The 21,145-nt window shown below is 37.3% G+C and overlaps 1 protein-coding gene across 1 annotated transcript; it reads right to left on the minus strand.

The window, feature by feature from the left end:
* Positions 1 to 6,335: 6,335 nt before the first annotated feature.
* On the minus strand, positions 6,336 to 19,413 carry rhbg (Rh family B glycoprotein). Its single transcript, XM_030749847.1, has 10 exons — positions 19,022 to 19,413; positions 15,563 to 15,749; positions 14,537 to 14,687; positions 14,191 to 14,338; positions 13,816 to 13,982; positions 11,032 to 11,169; positions 10,496 to 10,629; positions 8,251 to 8,378; positions 7,509 to 7,582; positions 6,336 to 6,909 (listed from the first exon to the last, which is right to left on the minus strand). Exons 1-10 carry the CDS (start codon positions 19,233 to 19,235, stop codon positions 6,814 to 6,816), a joined length of 1,437 nt encoding a protein of 478 aa, XP_030605707.1. The 5' UTR covers positions 19,236 to 19,413; the 3' UTR covers positions 6,336 to 6,813.
* Positions 19,414 to 21,145: the final 1,732 nt, after the last annotated feature.

Below are 21,145 nucleotides of genomic sequence, written 5' to 3' on the forward strand. Positions count from 1 at the left end.
GCTTGTCCTGCTCTATCAGCAAAAGTAGTGTGACTTCATAGCTGCTTCTCAGCCCCCTGTGAGGCCCTGCTGAGCCACATGCTCCCTCAGTGGCTCACTCAATTAAAAGGCCACAAAGCCCCCACCATGTCCTGACCTCTGCTGACCCCCTCGTGTCACGCACCTCTACAATGCTGCAGGCATTGTGGAGGTGCGTGTGATGGAAGTGGCTGATTTGGAGAAGAGAGCATATGAGGGGGTTGGAGGGGGGAATCAGGGTAGTGGTGGAGTTGGTCAGTGCTCTTTTGTTCCGGTGGTGTCCAGCTTGCCCCCCTTCACCCCTGGTGTCTTTCATAAGGAGTGTGTAATAACTGCCTTTGTTGGTTTTTCCCCTTGTAATGGGTCCAGTGGGAGGCCTTGTTAGTGCGCGGGGTGCTAAGCCAGGGGACCTCGCAGGAACTCTGGGATTAGAGGCTGCCCCATTCTGCCCTAAATGTGATCCTTCTCTGTCACAATGGTCATTCAGCCAGTGGATGAATATGATTCTTTAGATCTTCCTAATTGCAAAAGCTTTTTTGTTCTACCTAAGGGTCTTACCTTTTGGTTTACTTAGTCATCTAAGGAAGAATAAAAGGCCCAGTATGCAGCTTGAGGCAGAATAAAGAGAAGCAGGATTTATAGAGTGGCACATCAATGATATAATGACCTCAAAGAATTAAAGTAATAGAGACCTCTGAAATGAGGTCATAAGAAAGCTGCTTATTAATGAAGAAAGTGGCAGAAATTGACTTGCTGTTTCTGTGGATTTCTGATAAGACTTTGGTGCATTTTTGTCTTTATGTTAAGGGTGCAATTCCAGCACATGGGTCTTAGTTTTAAAACAACAAGAACATTTTTTTGACCAATTTTATGCCCCTTTGAAAACATTTTTTCTTTTGTTTCTTTCGTCTAAGGTACCGCTTTAAAATTACTTGAATGAGGAGGGCACATGCATCCCCCTTGCTTTAATTACATTTTAAATGGTTAGCAACATTCTCAGCTCTAATATCTCATATAAATAAGATTGTGTTGAATTGCTACGGTTCATTTAATCTTAAAAAACCTGAAGAGCATAATGATATTAAAATTGTGCAAAAACAGTGCATCCCTAACATTTTGCAGTCCCTCAGCAGCTAATAACTATAAGTTGAGTCCAGTGCCTGTGACATGGTGAATATAACACAGACATCAAGTCTTTTCCAGCTAATGACAGCTAAAATGTTAATCTGGGGTGAGAAAATTTTAAAAGACACTTTCCTTCATTTCCAAAACTTTCAAAGTGCTCAAGTATAGGGTGGGACTACGTAAAAAGAGGCACATGTGCCCTAAAGCACAACAAATTCTGTGTGAATTTTTAATCCATTGTTGTATGTAATTTGGGGCACTACGAGTTCAACAAATTCTGAATTTTGTTCAAAAGAGAATATCTTTACAAATCAGTATCTGCTCATGTTGGATTTGAGGGGAGGTCCAGGTGTGGCGTGATGGGTTGCACTCTGCTTTCACACGGAGGATTTGTCAACCACAGGCAAGTTATAAAAGAGGCCCATATTTGAGGGGCACGAAATGAACACTGTCTCTACTTTTGTTGATTTGGCATTCACACAGCTAGCCATTTTTCAGGGAGGAAATTCAAGTGAAGCACTCCCATATACTTGTGAAGCACTGAAGGCAATTTCCCCTCAGTCAAGTGGCTAAAACCCACTCCAACTGAACAACTTCCTGCATGTAGTCAACACCCAGCCCCCACCCCTGCCTCCCTCACCACCACCACCAACACTACTGCTCCATCATCACCCTGCTTAGCTGGCATCAGTCACAACCTCTTACTGGGTCTCTGCTCTTTCTAGAATAGTGACAAGTAGGCTACAACAGCAGTCTTGTTTGGGGACATAATCTGGACCTAAACCACAATCACAGATGAAAACACCAAATGTGCCTTTAAGTTTAATGTTTGCATTACATCTCATGATTTGTTTTCCCCTGCAAAGCTTTACCCAGTGCTGTTCCAACAAAAAAATATTCAGTGGTGATTATATACAGCTGACAAGTGCTGATTGGAGAGCTGATATGGCTTTTGGGATGACTTCAAAATTATAAGTGTGTGTTAAATTAGCACTGATGAGTGTGCACTTCTAAATGCACCTACAAAGTGTTGATATTTATACTGTGAGTGCAACTGACAGCAAGAAGTTTGCTGTGAAGGATAAACCATAAGGACATGGAATAATTATGCAATCAAAAGATTATCAAAAGCAATCAAAAGGATTGAACTTAAAAAGTAAGGTACCCCAAGTTCATTATGTTTTGTACTTCTACATTTTATTTCATCACAGCACAGCATATCACTTTGTGCTTGTCATGTTAGACCTCAGTGCAGCATTTGATACTGTATTAAAGCATTTTAATACACAGAGTAAAATATGGTATTGTATTAAAGGAAATGCACTGCACTGGTTTGCATTGTATCTCTATAGACTCCAATTTGTTCATGGAAATGAACAAATGGGGAGTCTTCTTCACACACAAAAAACTAGTCATGAAGTTCCACAGGGTTCTGTGCTGGGACCAGTATTTTTAAAAATATCATTATAAAACATTATTAAATTACAGGCTTGTCTTAAAGAGAAAAAAATTCCAGCTGTCCCATCATTTTCATCTCCTAATTTAAGACAAAACTGAAGTTATTGTACTAGGCTGTAAAACTCAGACACATGGTGTCTAACCAGAAACTTACTCTGGATGATATTACTTTGGTTTTCAGCAGCACTGTGATAAATTGGAGTCATTTATGAGTGCTATATATGTGTGTACATTTAATAAATATGTAGGACTGCTTTCTTTCACCTGTGCAATAATCTAAACTGACAGGGATGAGTTAGAGAGAGCATATTTCTCCCAAATAAGCTTCTCTTCTTTGGCTCCCTATTAAATTCAGATTGAAATTTAAAATCCTTCTTCTCACATACAAGGTCTCGAATAATCAGGCCCCATCTTATCTCATAGTACCATATCACCCCAATAGAGCACTCTCAGAGTGCTGACTTACTTGTGGTTTCTGGGGTATTTAAAAGTAGAATGGGAGTCAGAGCCTTCAGCTTTCAGGCCCCTCTTCTGTGGAGCCAGCTCCCAGTTTGGATTCAGGTGACAGATACCCTCTCTATTTTTAAAATTAGACTCAAAACTTTCCTTTTTATAAAGCTTATAGTGCGTGGCTGTAGCTCAGGAGGTAGAGCAGGTCACCTGATAGTTAGAAGGTTGGCGGTTCAATTCCTAGCTGCTCAGGGCTGCATGTCAAAGCAAGATACTGAACTCAAAGTTGCTTTTGACACAAGCGTTGGAGTATGAATGTATGTGAATGTTAGACAGTAAAAGTTACTGTCAACATTCGCACAAGTTACTTAGCTTAGTTACATATGGAAGTGCTGGTGTGAATGGGTGAATGTAAAGTGTTGTATAAGCACTTTGAGTGCTCAGATAGAGTAGAAAAGTGCTATATATGGACTAGTTCATTTATAGTTAAATGGCTGCCCCACCCTGAGCCTGGTTCTATCATACAAACCATGATGGCCCTACTTGTTTCCAAAAAATACTTTAAATTTCATGAATGTGTTAGTTGTGGTCTGAGGTACATTTTGTTAAATGTTTTGAGTAAAGAAATGCCCCTGCTTCAGTCTATACAAATTACAATTATCCTTTCATATAAAATTAAATAATCCATTTTTGTATAAATCTTATCTGGGTCTGATATCTTTGTCAGCAAATCAGCTCAACATAGTGATGTAAGCCTCACCCTATTATGGCCTTCACAGGACTGCAAGCGGACTAAGGGCTCCCACAGGGGACCAGGAGATCCTGAGGGAGCCTATTAATCCATTATGTACACCTCCAGAGCAGTGTTAAGGATAACAATCACATACGAGCCGGAGGCAGGACCACGGGAGGCTACAGCTGCTTAGGATGACTGCGTAGCCTAGGGGGCTGATCAGTGTCATTCCCATGCTGTGCCTTACTCGATGACCACATGTAGGGAAGTACAGTTAAAAGGTCAAGAGTGTATTATTCTTTTAGATGTTTGCATGTGACGTTATACTGAAGAAAAGTGAGAAATCCTATATTTTTCAAGTCATATGTTACCACCTTACCAGGAAAAGTTGTCGTCAGATTGTAAAAATGTAGAGGTCATTTTCAGCTTTGTTTTGAAAAGTTAGTTTGTTTTACAACACAAAACAGTTGCATCAACATAATAATAAAAAAAATGATATGACACAATGAAGGCAAAGACTAAATTCTGAAATAATTTAGTCTTATCGCTGAATATCAATAGCCTTTGGTAACAAGTTACGAAAGCATTCAAGTATTGCAAAATGAATAACCCTTTTTATCCACCATTTATTTATAGTTAATAGTTTATTATACCAGCTTGATAAAGGATACATTTTAAGCAATGAATATTTAGTATAATAATTTTTTTCTAATATAATGATAGGTTTGCACAGGCTTGACAACCACAAAAGATTTTTTTTTGACATTGTCTTCAACATATTGCAGGTATGATGCCAAAGAAGCACATCTCCAGAAGACATATTAGACAATAAAATAATTACCATAATCATGATTATTTTTGCTTGCATTTTAATTAGCCTTATGAAGCTCAATTAAGCTCTTCAGTATAAGCGCCTATTCAGTAAACAGCTGTCCACCTGTCTTCTAGTTCCTGGGAAAAGGCTGCAGTGCCTGTTCACGCCAAGGAAACCATCAACAAACTGGGTGGGGGGTAAAACAAGGCCCCTGCAGCCTGCAAGGGGCCCTCTATATGAAGAGCAATTAATGCAATACAGTGGAAGGAAAACAGGAGGGAGATATATATATATATATATCTATATATATATATATATCTATATCTATCTATCTATCTATATCTATATCTATATATATATATATATATATATATATATATATATATATATATATATATATATATATATATATATATATATATATATATATATATATATATATATATATATATATATATATATATATATATTAGTTTGTAGGGTTCTAACTCTTTCCATTATACCTGTGTATGGTTACCATCAATCCTTGTGTGATGCAAATGTAAGGTTGCTGTTTTGGAACATATGCATCATGAAAAGATGCAACATTAGGTGCAGTAGATCCTGATTGCACTGAAGAAAAGGAAACAAAGAAGTATGCAAGAATATTTTAGGCACCGTAGAAAAAGTTTGACTTTGACAGTTACAAGGCAAGATTTAAAAAACAAATGAAAAAATCATAAAAAAAGAAAAAATATGACTTAACATGATCATATTTATGGATAATTATCTCAATGGGCACTGGACAAAAACTGTATCACCAGTTTTAACTGATTCTACTGATTTCATCGGGGGTTAAAATAAGGGAATAAGTTTTTACAGTGTTTCCTTTTTTAAAAATAGTTCTTCATCATGATGCAGATGCTCACAATGAATCCTGCCAAGTCTTTGTAGCTGCCAACATAAAACAAAGCGTGCACACACGTTTTGTATAGCTTCTGTACTGCTTTAATGGCATTAATCACCTCTCATACACAGGCGTTGAGAAGACCATTTCTTGCAAAGACACCTGCTTTCTTTAGTTGTTTCACCCTTAAAAGACAAACTGTGTAAATTACTTGGTGAGAGACAAACCCCATCTGGATTGAAAGCATTAACCCTTCTGTCATGATTGCTACACAGTCATTAAGTCTTCAAGAAAAATAACTAATTATGACTGGCCTTCATCATAATAAGCACACATGATTGCATAGCTACTTGCCTCCCTACCATATTCTATAAAATTACTCAATCTGATAATAGGCTAGGGGGAATTAGACTTTTCTGTGTTATTCTGATGGCCTTTTTTTTTTTTTAATTATTCTGATCAATAGCTGGATGTTATTTGTTTCTATTCTTATTGTATTTGACACTCGAATCACAATAAAGTTCAGCCACCTAGGATAAATATTAAATGAGAAAAAATAAACATTTGGAATATTAATTTCGCCAAAAATATTTAAATATTGCATTCCAAAATGATTTCACTCAACATATAATTGTTCCAAACAATAAATTGAGCTATTTAGCAGATGAGATGTAAATAGCAGATGTAAATTTTACTTAAAGGTCTGTCATATTAGCAATATAAATCTACACAACAAAATCAACAGTGGCATTTCTATTGTAAACAATCATATACAGTGTAATATGAAAAATAAACCTGTAAATAAACCCCAAACCTAAAGTATGACATACATTAAAAAAAACAAGCATTTATTCATTTTTGCATGAAAATCTTTATTTGAAAAACAAAATTTCTTTGTTTTCTTCGGTTCAAATTCAGTTTTTTTTTTTAAACTGATTGCAGGTTTCTAGCATTAATAGTTTGTCTTTGGTTTGAACTGGCTGCAAAAATGTCACTCTGTAACCATGTCTTGGCCTGCTCAGGGAACAATTACAAAGCATCTTTCAACAAATGGACACATCATTTGCGAATGCAGCTTTTTCACAGGTCTGTGAGATAATTCTAGATTGACATCTAGTGGTTGAAACTGTATATATCAACTGGACTTTTTTTTATTTTGAAAAGTAAAAAAGTGAGTAAAAACAAGTAAAAGGCTTCTAAAACCACACAGTTTGGCACTTCACATTAGTACAATGTGGGTAACTTTAAATTTTTTAGCAGGTCTGACATGCTAGGATGCTATAACCTCACTGTGGATATTTTGCTCTGGCTTTCTGTGTCTTTTTGTGTCTAACTGTTGAGCTTCTCGGTTGCCTCTGGCATTGCGATCTCCTCTGTCCTCACATTGGTCAAGTGGCCCTCGTGACTTTCCTCATCCCCAGGCACCTGAGAGAGAGCAGGAGATAACTGAGTTTCTAGACTTCCATGACCTCAGCTGGTCTCAAAAATCCTTCCATTATCCACTCTAAATGCAGTTTAACTGTCACATTTTAAGGCACACATTAATAGCTGCTTATTGGTTTTATGGCAATAATTGTCTCCTGGTACTATGTATCTGTATGTCACTGTACTCCAGATATTTTCAAGAACTACATGCACTTGTCTTTTGTTCTTTTTCAAAAATATTTAGATTGAAGTTAGGTGAGGAATACAGGAATTCAAATGAATTGTCTGGTGTCATTTAGGTAAGCAGAAGGTTGGGAATTTCTAATGCTGGGATATGTAAAGTCAGATTGTAAAAAAAAAAAAAATGGGTAAATGTACTTTTTAAAAGGTGCTGAATTTGCGCCACCTGGTGGTTGAACAGCTGTACGACCTATCACATCTAATTCTTGGTGCAACACTACCATCTTCTGGCAAAATTAGGTGCTGCACTGTTTTACAGGGGTGGAGGTCTGAACCTCTGTGTAGCCTACACTACTGTTACAGTGTTCCTGCCTATGGACATATGAGATAAGAGTCTCTAAAAGATTCATCAAACTTACTTCCCAGTAGATGTTGTCCTCAAAGCACAAGTTGTCAGGAGGTGTTCCAAAGATGGGCAGCTTCAAAATGAAACCTAAGTGAAGGATTATTTGTAATGAGACTTTTTAAAATATATTTTTTGATAATTTACATCATATTTGAACAATTATGCTGGATTCTGTCACATCTGAAAAATAATATTATCCTCAAAACTACACATTCAGGTACACATACAGGTACAGCTGCTATTATGTATGAAAATGCTATGTGTTTGGATCGCTCTTTTTGTGGAATAAATGATGCTTCAGTGGGTTTTGCAGTCTGTAGAAATCTTTTTTTTTTTAAATGTTCAGAGGTACTCAACATTATGTCAGATAAATGCATGCCATTAGTTCAGAGAAAAAAAATTATAAAATATTTGTGCTCTGTAATGGATGGGTGTTAGCACATTAGTTTAATGTAAATACACCGAGTTTGCTTTTCTAAATACATCTAAATGAATGAGTTAAAACGTTTTATTTGACAATGAAAGTTTTTTAGTTTCTTGATTTACAAATTTATGTTTGTTGGATCTGACCTGCTGCACATTAAATCATAAATGTTGAGATTTCATTTAAATGGTAACATTTTTTCTTTCTTCTGATCTTGTGACTTACAGGTGAAAAAAAGTCCAGTAAGTTAAACTCTGTTAAACTCTCATTAACTCTAAAAGTGCATTAAATCAAAGGATTTAGCAAACTCAAAGAAGGGTATGAAACTTACCAACAATAAGCCCCCCCACCAGGGCAATGCCCAAAGTGACAGCAAGGGAGATGGCCTGAATCCCGCCCTGATAAGCTGCCGTTCTTTTTACCTTTTCATCGTACACCAGAGGGAACACATCCTCCATACTGAAGTATGCACAGAAGGAAAAAAATCAATAAGCTCGCATTTAATTTAAATTCATTTCATTTATCATGTGTGTGATTTCCAATGTATTAACCCATATGTCAGCAGAATAATTAAAGTTTGTCATTACACGTATACAGTATAAAACATTTATTCTTTTCTGGGCTAACACACTTTGCCTTGATTGAGACAAAAAAAAATTGTCACGTATGTAACTTTTATATGATTTCCATGTTATTTTTCATCACTCACAGCGCCCAAGAATTTTACTTATTTACTCCAGCAATGGCAATTTCCCTTGTATTCAGTCTACCAATATGTCATTTTTGTCTATTTGTATTTTATTTCTAAACTTTGTCTTATACATATTCAGTGACTTCTTGTTTTGATTGAAATTTTAACATTGCTTTTTCAACCAATTATATTAATGTTTTCAAATTTTACCCAGAACAATAACAGCTTTATTAACAGTTTATTGACACTGCACATGTACCTCAGTGTACAAAGTAAATAACAAATTAAATACAGGGCCCAAAACCAAACCCTGTGAAAATACCACATTTTATTGTCGAACATGACTTATGATCTGCAAGTTGTATATATTGCTGTGTATTCTCTAAAAAAAAAAAAATAAAAATCACATATCCAATTCACTGCTAAGGCTCTAATGACATATTTATATGTCTTTTTTTGTTTAAATCAGTGAATGCTCCAATTGTATAGCTGTTTTTTTTCCCACTGCCTTTGTGATTTCCTCTAAAATACAGTGGTACGCAACAGTTTGGGCACCCCTGATCATTTTCATGATTTTCCTTTATAAATCATTGGTTGTTTGGATCAGCAATTTCAGTTAAATATATCATATAGCAGGTGAACACAGTGATATTTGAGAAGTGAAATGAAGTTTATAGGATTTACAGAAAGTGTGCAACAATTATTTAAACAAAATTAGGCATGTGCATAAGTTTGGGCACCCTTGTTGTTTTATTGATTTCAATACTTTTAGCACTAATTGTTGGAACACAAAATTTGTTTTGTAAGCTCATTGACCCTTGACCTACATACACAGGTGAATCCAATTATGAGAAAGGGTTAAGGTGGCCAATTGCAAGTGTTTCTCCCCTTTGCATCTTCTCTGAAGAGTGGCAACATGGGAGCCTCAAAACAACTCTCAAATGAGCTGAAAACAAAGATTGTTCATGGTTTAGGGGAAGGATCCAAAAAGCTCTCTCAGAGATTTCAGATGTCAGCTTCCACTGTGAGGAACATAGTGAGGAAATGGAAGACCACAGGCACAGTTCTAGTTAAGGCCCAAAGTGGCAGGCCAAGAAAAATCTCACATAGGCAGAGGCAAGTTTAAGTATCTTTGGATCTTGTTCACGAGTAAGGAGAAAGGAAAGTAGGAGATTGACAGATTGACTGGGGCTGTGGCTGCAATGATGTGGACTCTGCACTGGTCTGTCATGGTGAAAAGAGAGCTGAGCGTAAAAGCAAACCTGTCGATCTATGTCCTTACCCTCACCTATTGTCATCCGTTCTGGGTAGTGACCAAAAGAATGAGATCACAGATATAGATTTGGAGCTTTCCACAAAGGGTGTCAGCATGGGCACCCTGACTGATCTGCGGCTATGCAGCCCCCATACACAACAATCTGTGATGTACTGTGTATTCTGGGATCTTTCTATCATCTATCATTTTTTTTTTTTTAGCAATTTGAGCTACAGTAGCTTGTCTGTTGAATCAGACCACATGGGCCAGACTTCGTTTGCCACGTGCATCAGTGAGCCTTGGCCACCCGTGACCCTGTTACTGGTTCACCACTGTTGCTTCCTTGGACTACTTTAGATAGATGCTGACCACTGCAGACCAGGCACACCACACAAGAGCTGCGATTTTGGAGATGCTCTGTCACAGTCATCTAGCCTTCACAATTTGGCCCCTGTCAAACTCACTCAAATCCTTATGCCTGCCCATTTTCCCTACTTTTCCCTACTTCTAGCACTTTGAGGACAAAATGTTCCCTGTCTGCCACAATGAAGAGATAATCAGTGTTATTCACACCACCTGATTATTTCCCCTTTCCTTGTTTTTCAAACAAATAAAAAGAGAAATGTTTACCCTTCTCCATAAATATCTTTGGTGGCCAAAGAAGCAGTGACTGCTCCTACAATAGCACCAAAGACACCTGGCATGCCGTGTAGGTTGTGAACCCCACAGGTGTCTTGGATCTTCAGCTTGCTCTCCAGGATGGGCTGATGGAGAGAAAACAAAGTTCGATGATTATGTCGCCGTGTTACTTTTGGGGATGAAACTCACCTGATGACATCATCTGATAATATTTCTATCCAAAGCCTTTTGAGAAAAAGTGAAATCCTTGTGGTGCTGTTTAATTCTAGCTTTTACACCTCAGTCTAAAAAGGCTGATGGGGTATTGTCATTTCAAAAATACAGTACTGACCCAGTCAAAAATATATGACCAGTCAAAAGTTTGGACACCGTCCAAACTGTTGATTGGTACTGTATTTTTGAAATATTAGCAGAAAATGTATGTTTTAGTTTCCTGTTTTTGTCCCTTTCCCCATAGTTCTTCCTCCCACGAGTACAAATTCTTCACTGATTGATGTATTAAACATGAAAAACATAATCATCCTTACCGAGAGGTACTTGAAGCCCAAAACAGAAATGATGCCGGCCAAAAAACCAACAATCATGGAGCCGAAAGGAGTCAGCATCATTTCACCAGCTGTTCCCGCTGCAACTCCACCAGCCAGGGCAGCGTTTTGGATGTGGACCTAACATGGTGACAGAAGGATTTATGCTAATGAATAATAATGCATCTGTACAATCCTGCACTCACTCCATTACATTTATACAAGATATCTGTAAGTCTGTAAAGAAAAGGTCGCTGCTGGGCTGTAACTGTTGCTGCAGACCGTCCTATTTCTTTGATCATTCTGGGGAGAGGCTAGTCAAGTTTGTCTAGTTATGGGCTCATAAAGTGTCAGCTTTTAAATTTTGGTCCTGGTTGTGCAAAAAAACAAAAAAAAAAGACCAAAATAAAAGTATTGCCACCAAAACTTTAATACCTAAGAAGAAGCTGAATGAGTAAACAGAGAATACATAAATAAAAATAGCAAAAAAATGTGTAGACTCTTTTGGTCTCAGCAGGATCAAATAAGGACCCACGAGACACTATATTGCCAAAAGTATTCACTCACCCACCCAAATAATTTAATTAATGTGTTCCAATCGCTTCCATGGCCACGAGTGTATAAAATCAAGCACATAGGCATGCAGACTGCTTCTACCTGCATTTGTGAAAGAATGAGTCGCTCTCAGGAGCTCAGTGAATTCCAGTTTGGTACCGTGATAGGATGTCACCTGTGCAGGTGGTCCAGCTGTAAAATTTTCCCACTACTAAATATTGCACACTCAACTATTAGTGAGCGGGCTCAGCGGATGCTGAGGTGCATCGTGCACAGAGGTCACAAACTTTCTGCAGTGTCAATCGCTACAGACCTCCAAACTTCACGTGGCCTTCAGATTAGCTCAAGAACAGTGGGTATAGAGCTTCAAAGAATGGGTTTCCATGGCCGAGCAGCTGCATCCAAGCCTTACATCACCAAGCACAATGCAAAGTGTCAGATGCAGTGGTGCAAAGCACACTGACACTGGACTCTAGAGCAGTGGAGATGTGTTCTCTGGAGTGACAAATGACACTTCTCCATGTCGCAATCCGATGCACAAGTCTGGATTTGGCAGGTATTTGACTGCATTATGCCAAGTGTAAAATTTGGTGGAGGAGGGATTACATTGCAGGGTGTTTTTCTCAACCTCTTAGTTCAAATGAAAGGAACTCTTAATACTTCTAAATACTAAACAATTTTCAACAATTTCACCCTCCCAACTTTCTGGAAACAGTTTGGGGATGGCCCCTTCCTGTTCCAACATGCCTGCCCAGTGCACAAAGCAAGGTCATAAAGGCATTGGTTAGAGAGTTTGGTGTGGAAGAACTTGACTGGCTTGCACCTCAACCTGACAGAAAACTTTTGGGATGAATTAGAGTGGAGACTGTGAGCCAGGCCTCCTCATCCAAGATCAGTGTCTGACCTCACAAATGCTCTTCTGGAAGAATGGCCAAGAAATCCCATAAACACACTCTTACACCTTGTGGAAAGCCTTCCCAGAAGAGTTGAAGCTCTTAAAGCTATATAGGGCGGCTCAACATCATATTAAACCCTATGGATTAGGAATGGAATGTCATTTGAGTTCATATGCATGTAAAGGTAGAGGAGTTAATACTTTTGTTAATATAGTGTAGCAGCAAAATCCTGGTAGTGGCTGAGTCAGTTAACTTAGTAATACCCGGGTAATAAAGAGAGCACACAACATCATCAAGGACCGTACCCACCCACAGCACACACTGTTCACACTCCTGCCGTCTGGCAGAGGTTACAGGAGTGTAAAATCAAGAACAACCAGACTAAAAAACAGTTTCTATCCACAGGCCATCAGGCTACTGAACCACTGACTGATTATCAAACTGTGATTACCTGCCTTTTTTTTCATCTGTATATATTATATATATATCTGTATATATTGCTCTTGCTTTATTATTTATTTATTTTCACTTTTTACTTTTACTTTTTCTATATACTTGTTCTTAAATTTTATTTGAACTTAGTTACTTATTTCAATTGTGTGTAAGGCAGTCGCAAGTAAGAATTTCATTGCTCAGCATAACCACAGTGTTTTGCAGTGTACATGACAATAAACTTCTTGAATCTTGAATTTTGAAAAAAACACATGCTCTTTTGACCATTGAGGTTCTGCAGAATGGATAGATTTGCCCATCTATAGAAAGTGCTTAAAAAAATCTAACAGATGATGAGATGAGACCTTCAGTTCTGAGCAGCCGGAACTGTACGACAATGAATCTGTCTCTCACATGTTGATGCACTACAGACAAAATGATTCCTCACTTTGATTAGTTTGTCTTTACTATTGGCAGGTTACGTGGCATACCTCTGTCAGTTTTACGAGATGTTTATATTTCCCTCGTTGGTTTGATTAGAATCAGTGCAGGAATGTACCTTCTTGACTTTTTACTGTTAACAGATAGGCTTAACAGCAAGTACATGTGACTGAGTGTTAGCGTACATTTTTTTTGGGCGAGTGTACCATCAGCTGATACATTTGTCAGTTTTAATCTTGAGTAACCCTGTCATGACCCTGATCAGCTGACATTACTAACAGGAAGCAAAAACCTTCTACCCTTTCATTCCTTTGTCATGACCCCGCCCTCACCTTTACATTGATTGCGAACTCATTATGACTTCTACAGCAGTGAATCATTTTTTAAAATATATTTTATTCTTAAAGTTAATTAATTTTGGAAGTCACAGTTCAAATCAGAAATGATTATTTTGTGTCCTCACCATGTCCAATTTGCCATCATGAGCCGTGAGGGCAGACATGCCATAAGTGGCCAGAGTGCAGGCTGCCAGGGAGTAGTAGGTGTTCAGTGCTGTGCGATGCTGATCGTCTCCATGAGCTGTGATGGCAGAGTTGAAGCTGGGCCAGAACATCCACAGGTAGAGAGTACCTATGTGGAACCAGAACAGAAAAGACAACATTTTCTATACATATATAATTTTTTGCGCGTTCAACAGACTGTTCATGCTAACTTAGCATGTAGCAAGCACCCGGTGGAGCACGTCAGTGAAGAGTTACTGTTAAATGAGAAAACTATTAATATAATAATAAAAAATTAAATGTATGTATTTCAGAAAGGTAGTTCCAGCTGTGTTTACCGATCATAGCGAACAAATCAGAATGATAGACTGAGCTGTTCCTGTGTTTGCTCTTGTCCAGGTTGGGTCTGTACAAGATTCGAGTCACCATCAGGCCAAAGTAGGCTCCAAATGTGTGAATGGTCATGGAGCCTCCAGCATCCTTGGTCTGAAACAGGACAGGAGAAGGAATGGTGAAAATACAGGTAAACAGTGTGCACATGAATTTTAGATTGTACAAAGTCATCAGACTGAGTATTTTTCAGTTGTTGTGGTCCTATTCTACCCTAATTTTCTTTCACAAATGAGATATATAATTAAATATTTTCACAACATGAATGTAGAATATCTTTTTACAGTAACTTACTCCAAGAAGGGACAGCAGGATAAACTCATTGACTGCAAACAGTGTGACCTCAAACACCGCCATAATAAGCAACTGGACTGGGCTTGTTTTACCCAGAACAGCTCCAAATGAGATCAGCACAGAGCCGGTGCAGAAATCAGCATTGATCATACTGAAGGAAACAGAAATAAAAAAAAAAAGACATTTTACAAAAGTAAATTGCACAGAGAAAGAAAACAAAACATCTTTTATCCTTACTAATGCACTTATTTTGTCATTTGCCGTAAGTGACGCATTCTGTAGCATCCCAGTCACTGGCTGAAGGTGTATCACTTTATACTTTACACCTTCAGCATTTACAAATATTTTCAGTGTTTATACTTTTTGAGCAAAAACGCTCATAACTGCCGCTGACTACCAGGAGTGAATATTCACCCTTTTTTGCATTTATCGAATGGTGATAGTATTATCAGGTTTTACTGCCCCCAGGTGGTCAAAAAAATGTATTCAGGCAGCTTTAAAGTCAGGAAATGCACCTAAGCAACGGGCATTCAGTCAAGTCAAATAATATTTGTATGAATTGCTTAACCATGATGCACAAATACTGCAAAAGTAATCACCAGCGCCTATACTTTACATAAAGCACTGTGTGTTCCCCTTTTTATAACAAGAAAACACTAAAACAACACTGTGATTGCCATTTATAAGTATGCAAGGGGCCAGATTCACAGGCAGGAGTCAATACTAGCTCTAGAATAAGAGCAAGATGTTTATAAATCTTGTGAAATCCATTAAAACGCTTTTCTTTTTTATTAAATTATTTGCCTATGCTCATTGAGCTGCTATTATATTTTACACATTGGATAATGAATTAAACTGAAACAAAATTTTGTGTATGTGCTTGGATGAATTCGATGTGTCCTGTTTTGAAGTGTAATTAAGAGGATTAAGTGTCAAGAAAAAACAGAGATATAATATGTATTTTGCATATTCTGTATATGCATGACTGTTTGTGTGTGCATTCCTATATGCGTGGTTTTCACATACCTTTCCACTCCAATTTCAATCTTGCCGTGATGCATACCATGGAAGAAACCCTGCATAAGCGTGGCCCACTGTAAGGCTAAAGCTGCAATCAGGAAAGTGAAACCCACACTACCGAAGCCATAACGCTGCAGGAAGGTCATGAGGAAGCCGAAACCAATGAAGATCATCACATGTACATCCTGGAAACCTGCAGAATGTAGAGAATATGGATGATATGAGTTAAAAACAAAAAAAAAATGAATGGCTTGAGACACCTCAGATGAAGTGTATGATAACATATAAAAGATAATATTCTATATCACAATTGAAAATTTGCATGAACAAAAATGGGGAAATTCATGGTAATTTGCAATATTTAATAATAAGATATTTTTTAAAATAAATTACTAAAGATTGTAAAAATCAACCAGTTAATTGAAGAACTAATCAATTTCTCTCAAAGTGTCTCGAGGGCTTTGACACTGAAAACAGACTCTTCAAATGACTGCTTACATGAGTTTGGTTAACGTTAACATCAGGTTCCTGTCAAATATGAACTCTGTTCATATGCTGATTTTTTTTCACACAGTTTTGGGACAGTATTGTCTAACTTTTTTATATATCTCATATAGTTAAACACTAAATATTACACTGTGGTTTGCCTGCTGTCACCATTGGCAGGACCAATTGCCTGTGTCCACATTGCTATTTTGACCCATATGCTGCTGCCAGTAGCTGGGATCAGGCTCTATTGTGTTGAGTTGGAGCCTAACCGCCATCTGATTTCTAGTGAAGCTCTAGTAATAACTAATAGTGTCTTTACCTTTTTCCACAGTGAGCTTATTTCAAGAGATATTTTCTCTCATTTATTTTGTTCTTCTTTGGGGAAAAAACCTGTAAGCACATACTATTATAGTAAAGTTGTAAAAAATAAAGTAAAAAACTGAAACCTCTAAACCATCTTTAAATGAATCTGCACAGTACATTTATACAATAAGGGATGCTTATCTGCACTATAAGGTATCAACTTGTAGCCACATGAACTTTCATCATCTTTCTTCATTTAATGGCCTTGTTCACCTTCAGGTAATCCATTGCACAAGAAGGGTTCAGACAGCAAAAGAAACAGAAAAAAAAGAAAAGCAGTTGCTCAATGACACAGTCCTCAATTACAGTTTTTTGGTTACACAATCATGTTCTAGTTTGAAACTGGCCATACAAGTTCCTGGAAAGATCTATTTTATTTCACTGGATTTCAAAATGGCATACATTAGGACTTCATTTAACTACAGTACAAGTTGTGATAATGGCTTAAAAATGTAACCTTTGTGTTACTTTTCTGAAGGACAGTAATAAAATACATACAGGCTCTGTACCGTGTAAACCACTCTGTTTACTGTACATTTTTTCTCAAGCATGAAATGAGGGTACATGACATTGGTTTTGTGTACACACCCCTGTCTGAAAAAAAAAAAGAAAGAAAAGGTGAACTGTTTCATCTCCTGTGACAGTGAAGGTGCCCCGTTCAAGAATGTCATTCACACTATGAACCTTTTATTTCAGTACTTATTTTAGAAATTTACTGTTTGAGGCAGGGGGTAGTTTTACCTTAACTGATGTGTCAAAATGCAGTGACTATGCTGACCAACTGATACAATCGAGTTGTTAGTTTAGCTTTCAGTGCAAAGTACAGCTGTTGCTGATTGGAATATGATGAGTCTGCAGGTATTTTTTGTTACATTTAAAAATTAGAGGACCATTCATATAACAACCATGTAACAAATGTTGCTGACTTTTGTTTAGATTGTGGCTTTATTGTTTCCTGTATTTTGGTGTTAAAATAAAGGAATATGTTATTTCATTCACATATATGTTGCTGCATAGTTATAGTTATAGAACAGTGGTAAGATGTGCTTTGATTTAGAGCAAATTGGGATTATCAAACTTGCAAAGATGTTGGAAGCGCTGATATTGTTGATGAGCTTTCAAATGCTTTTTCAACTCAAGACTATTTGAGTCAGAGAATAAACAATGAAAATACTGAAATAAAACCTGAAAAAATACTTAGTCTGCTTTCAGCTCAACAGTTAAAGCACGTATGTGTGCACTTGCAACACCCTGTATGTTAATTCGGCTGCAGAGCAGTTTCGCAGAACTGAGTTGTTTGGGCAGGGCGGGATGAACACCCACGTTAGCTTCCTGCAGGAGGAGGGTGGCATGTAAAGAAGAGGGAATTCACCTCCCCAGATTAATTTGTTGAGAGACAAAGAGACAAAGAGAGATGCTTACACACAGACTGCTAACAGGATCTGACTTCTGTCCAGCTTAATTCAAGGATCCATCTTAACAGTCACGTTATGTATTAAGGTGGAGTTTTGTGATTATATGTTATAAATATGTTATAAATAAAATGTGTCCAATATTATTCTTTTCATGTTGATGAAAAAAATAATAAGAGTGAAATTACAATTATTTTAAGTTATTGCATAAAGCTGACCACTAGTCTATATTTTTGCTTATGCAATGAGTAAATGGATAGAACATGGCTTTTATGAATGCACTAAGAAGCATAGCAATTTAATTTTTTTTTAACACTGTCAGTCTGCATTGGTCAGCAAGTTACCAAACAGAGGGACCAATGTATTTGCCTCTATGTGCCAGCAGTGGACTGGAAGACATTTCCATGAAATGTTCACTCATAATGAATAGGATTCATCCAATTAGGGAAAAGAGAGTTAGTGAAATGCAACTCAGCAGTTTTTTCTCCTTTAATACAGAAGAGAACATTTTTGCAACAAAACAATCAGTGAATTATTTAACCGTCCTAAAGTCAGTGCACATTTTAGTGAGGCTATGATGCAAAACAAAAGGCAATAAATATAAAAGAACCACTTTAAGATTTTGCAGACTTTGAAACTTCCTCAGCATTTTGGTGCCAGAATTCAAACTTAATTTTTTTTTGTTCAAACATAACTTACAGTCACATTAGGTTTTTTTTCCCCCAGTAGTTTAATTATTTGAGCATTACTGTCTGCTTTTAGGAGTATCTTGGCTGTTGGGTGTGGTTTATTAAAGACTTTTACTGTCAAATAAAATCTCCTTTAATAAGGATGTCAAATTGTTTTTGCACACTTTCTGTTTGCAGTTGTTCTTCTAAAATTGTGACATCCTAAAGAACAAGATAGTGGTAAATAGCATATATAGGGACTACAGTTAAAAATATAACAAAATACAGAATTAACTGATAGATTAATTGTGAATAATTAAATGATGGGAATAATTCAAATCCATGGAGGATTTTACACTAATCTGTAACAGGTTATGTGCACAAAAAATCGTGACATTATAAGGAGCATTGTACAAATTTGTCTCTGAAGTCCTTCTAGATCATTCAGTTAAGTGGTTACTTCAAATCAAAGGAGTGTCAAAGAAGATCATCACTCCTGACCCTGAACCATCACACATGTGTAGGATACTCACTTGGGTAGCGGTAGTAGAAGTCATTCTCATAGTCCTTGTGTTCCACGTCCTTTTGATGGTCACTGTGGTTCCCATGGGTCATACCGTGCCACTTCTTTGCATCCGTCTCATTGTCATACTGCACCAGCACCCCAAAGAGGATGATGAGGATGATCTCCAGGATGAAGCAGGTGATCGGCAGCTTCAGCCGCATGTTGGTTGCTGTGTTTGCCATATTTACTTCACAGTGAGATGGGGAGGAGAAGTTTAATAAGGCTTGTTGTTGACGAAATAGATAAAAGATCTAGCACAGAAAGCTGGATGCACTGTCTCTCTCACACACTTAGGGGTGCAGAAACAGGAGGCTGTTGTGTGTGAGAGTGGAAGAACTAGCTCACAGACACAAGAGCTGGACTTTCATGTGTTTTTCATCTCATGAGACACACCTACCAGACCTAAAAGGGCATAGTCACTGTTAGTCCCGCCTCCTTCTACTGTACTTTTAAGGTGGACTGAAGTGCTTTCCATTGTGGCTTATTATATAATAAGTTTATAATAAGCAACAATCCAATTTTTTTTTTTTTGGAGACAGTTTCATAATGTATGCTTCATCAGCACCAAGTCACTTAGGTAAAATTTTAGCCAGTCATCAGATTTAAGTGCCATGTTAATCTTCAGTTTGCAACTGCTGTTATGGAATATTGCAGTTTGGTCAGTCAGCATTATTGCAGTTGGAGACATTCTCTATTCTGCTCCATTTATTAACTACAGTAAGATAATGTAATGTTAAAGGATAATGTTACTCTTACTCATTACACACTGTTTCATGCTAAACACAAACGCAGTGACAAGGAAAGTAAAATAATTCAACTACACAGTCAGAATGGCTGTTTGTTCCTATAGTGTTTGACATGATGCATGAAAGAGTTCCTACTAAATGATGCATGAAAGTCCGTTTCTACTATGAAGATGAGTCAACACACCCACTGTGTTTGGCCACCAAAACTACTTAGCTGTTGTTACTAAAATATCGTCCTCTGCGTTAGCCAAAAACAAAACAAAAACGAAGACAAACAAACAAACAAAAAGCCACTGCAGGTCCCCATAGACTTATATGTTACGATGCTTCAGTTTACAGCAGGAATACAAAAACAAAAATCTTGAAAATTGTATGAGGTGGCTAAAAGCTCAGAAAATTTTGATTTAACAAAACTGAGAGAGTAGAGCCATCCTAGTGTCTCGGGGAGGCTCCACTCGAGCATAGGTGGCTGAGTGAAGCTAGCATGCACATGCAACTGTGATGAACCTGAAATTGACTGACAAGCCATTTATTTCAGAGCTTAGATTTATTGAGTAACCCATTGAGTATTGATGTCTTCAAATGGTGATTTTTTTTTTTTTTTTTTAATTTCCATAATTTCTAGTTATCTTACTTTTATATTTTACCATGCAGTTTACACAGAAACATGATTCAGGCTTGCTGTGACAGACTCTAAACATAACAGCAAAATATCTATGAAAGGACCGGACAAGCTGGAGGCTGGGTTAAGCTGAGGGATGCTTTCATGTGCCTTCTCCTACTCTTTTGCTGGCTATAATGTTTCATAACTTATGTCACTCACACCTGTATCTTTATCTTCCATCAGCAAAGAGTGCCTTTTCTTCAGAGCTGCCAAGAATGCTGTTTTGATTTTTGAAGAATTTGAATTATTACCACTAGATACCACACGCTTCACTGATTGGTGCGTTGTTGCGATTCAATCTGTCACATGATGTCATGTGACAAACTCTAAACATTATATTAAGGGATAAGCTACATAGCCATGAAAAGCCCTGATCCAACTGTGAATGACTATTCTGTGCCATAATATATATTATTCCTCTGTACCACAAAAACACGTCAATGCAACATTTAATACCATGAACACAAACTCTGGAGTCTATGCAGCGTAGTACTAAATAAAATACACCAGCCCATATCTGTGTGTATTTTGGGACTTGTTTTTCTATTCAAATGTAAAAGAAAGCAAATTCAAATCAGAGAATATGTAATTACAGTTTGTTTTCTTGATTCAACTGCATTAAGACTAACTGCAGTTGTTTAGGATTGACTGTGCTTCTTTAAACTTCTTTTCCCAACTGTTG

The sequence above is a fragment of the Archocentrus centrarchus genome, chromosome 16, assembly GCF_007364275.1.
Source record: "Archocentrus centrarchus isolate MPI-CPG fArcCen1 chromosome 16, fArcCen1, whole genome shotgun sequence".
Taxonomy (NCBI): Eukaryota; Metazoa; Chordata; class Actinopteri; order Cichliformes; family Cichlidae; genus Archocentrus; species Archocentrus centrarchus.

What these genes read in the sequence shown, in the direction of transcription:
- rhbg (XM_030749847.1), bottom strand. Translation starts at nt 19,235, where the DNA reads ATGGCAAACACAGCAACCAACATGCGGCTGAAGCTGCCGATCACCTGC. An exon ending in TCCTGCTGTCCCTTCTTGGA is followed by an intron (nt 14,339 to 14,536) that starts GTAAGTTACTGT and finishes GTCCTGTTTCAG; the next exon opens with ACCAAGGATGCTGGAGGCTC. An exon ending in AGGACAACATCTACTGGGAA is followed by an intron (nt 6,910 to 7,508) that starts GTAAGTTTGATG and finishes GCTCTCTCTCAG; the next exon opens with GTGCCTGGGGATGAGGAAAG.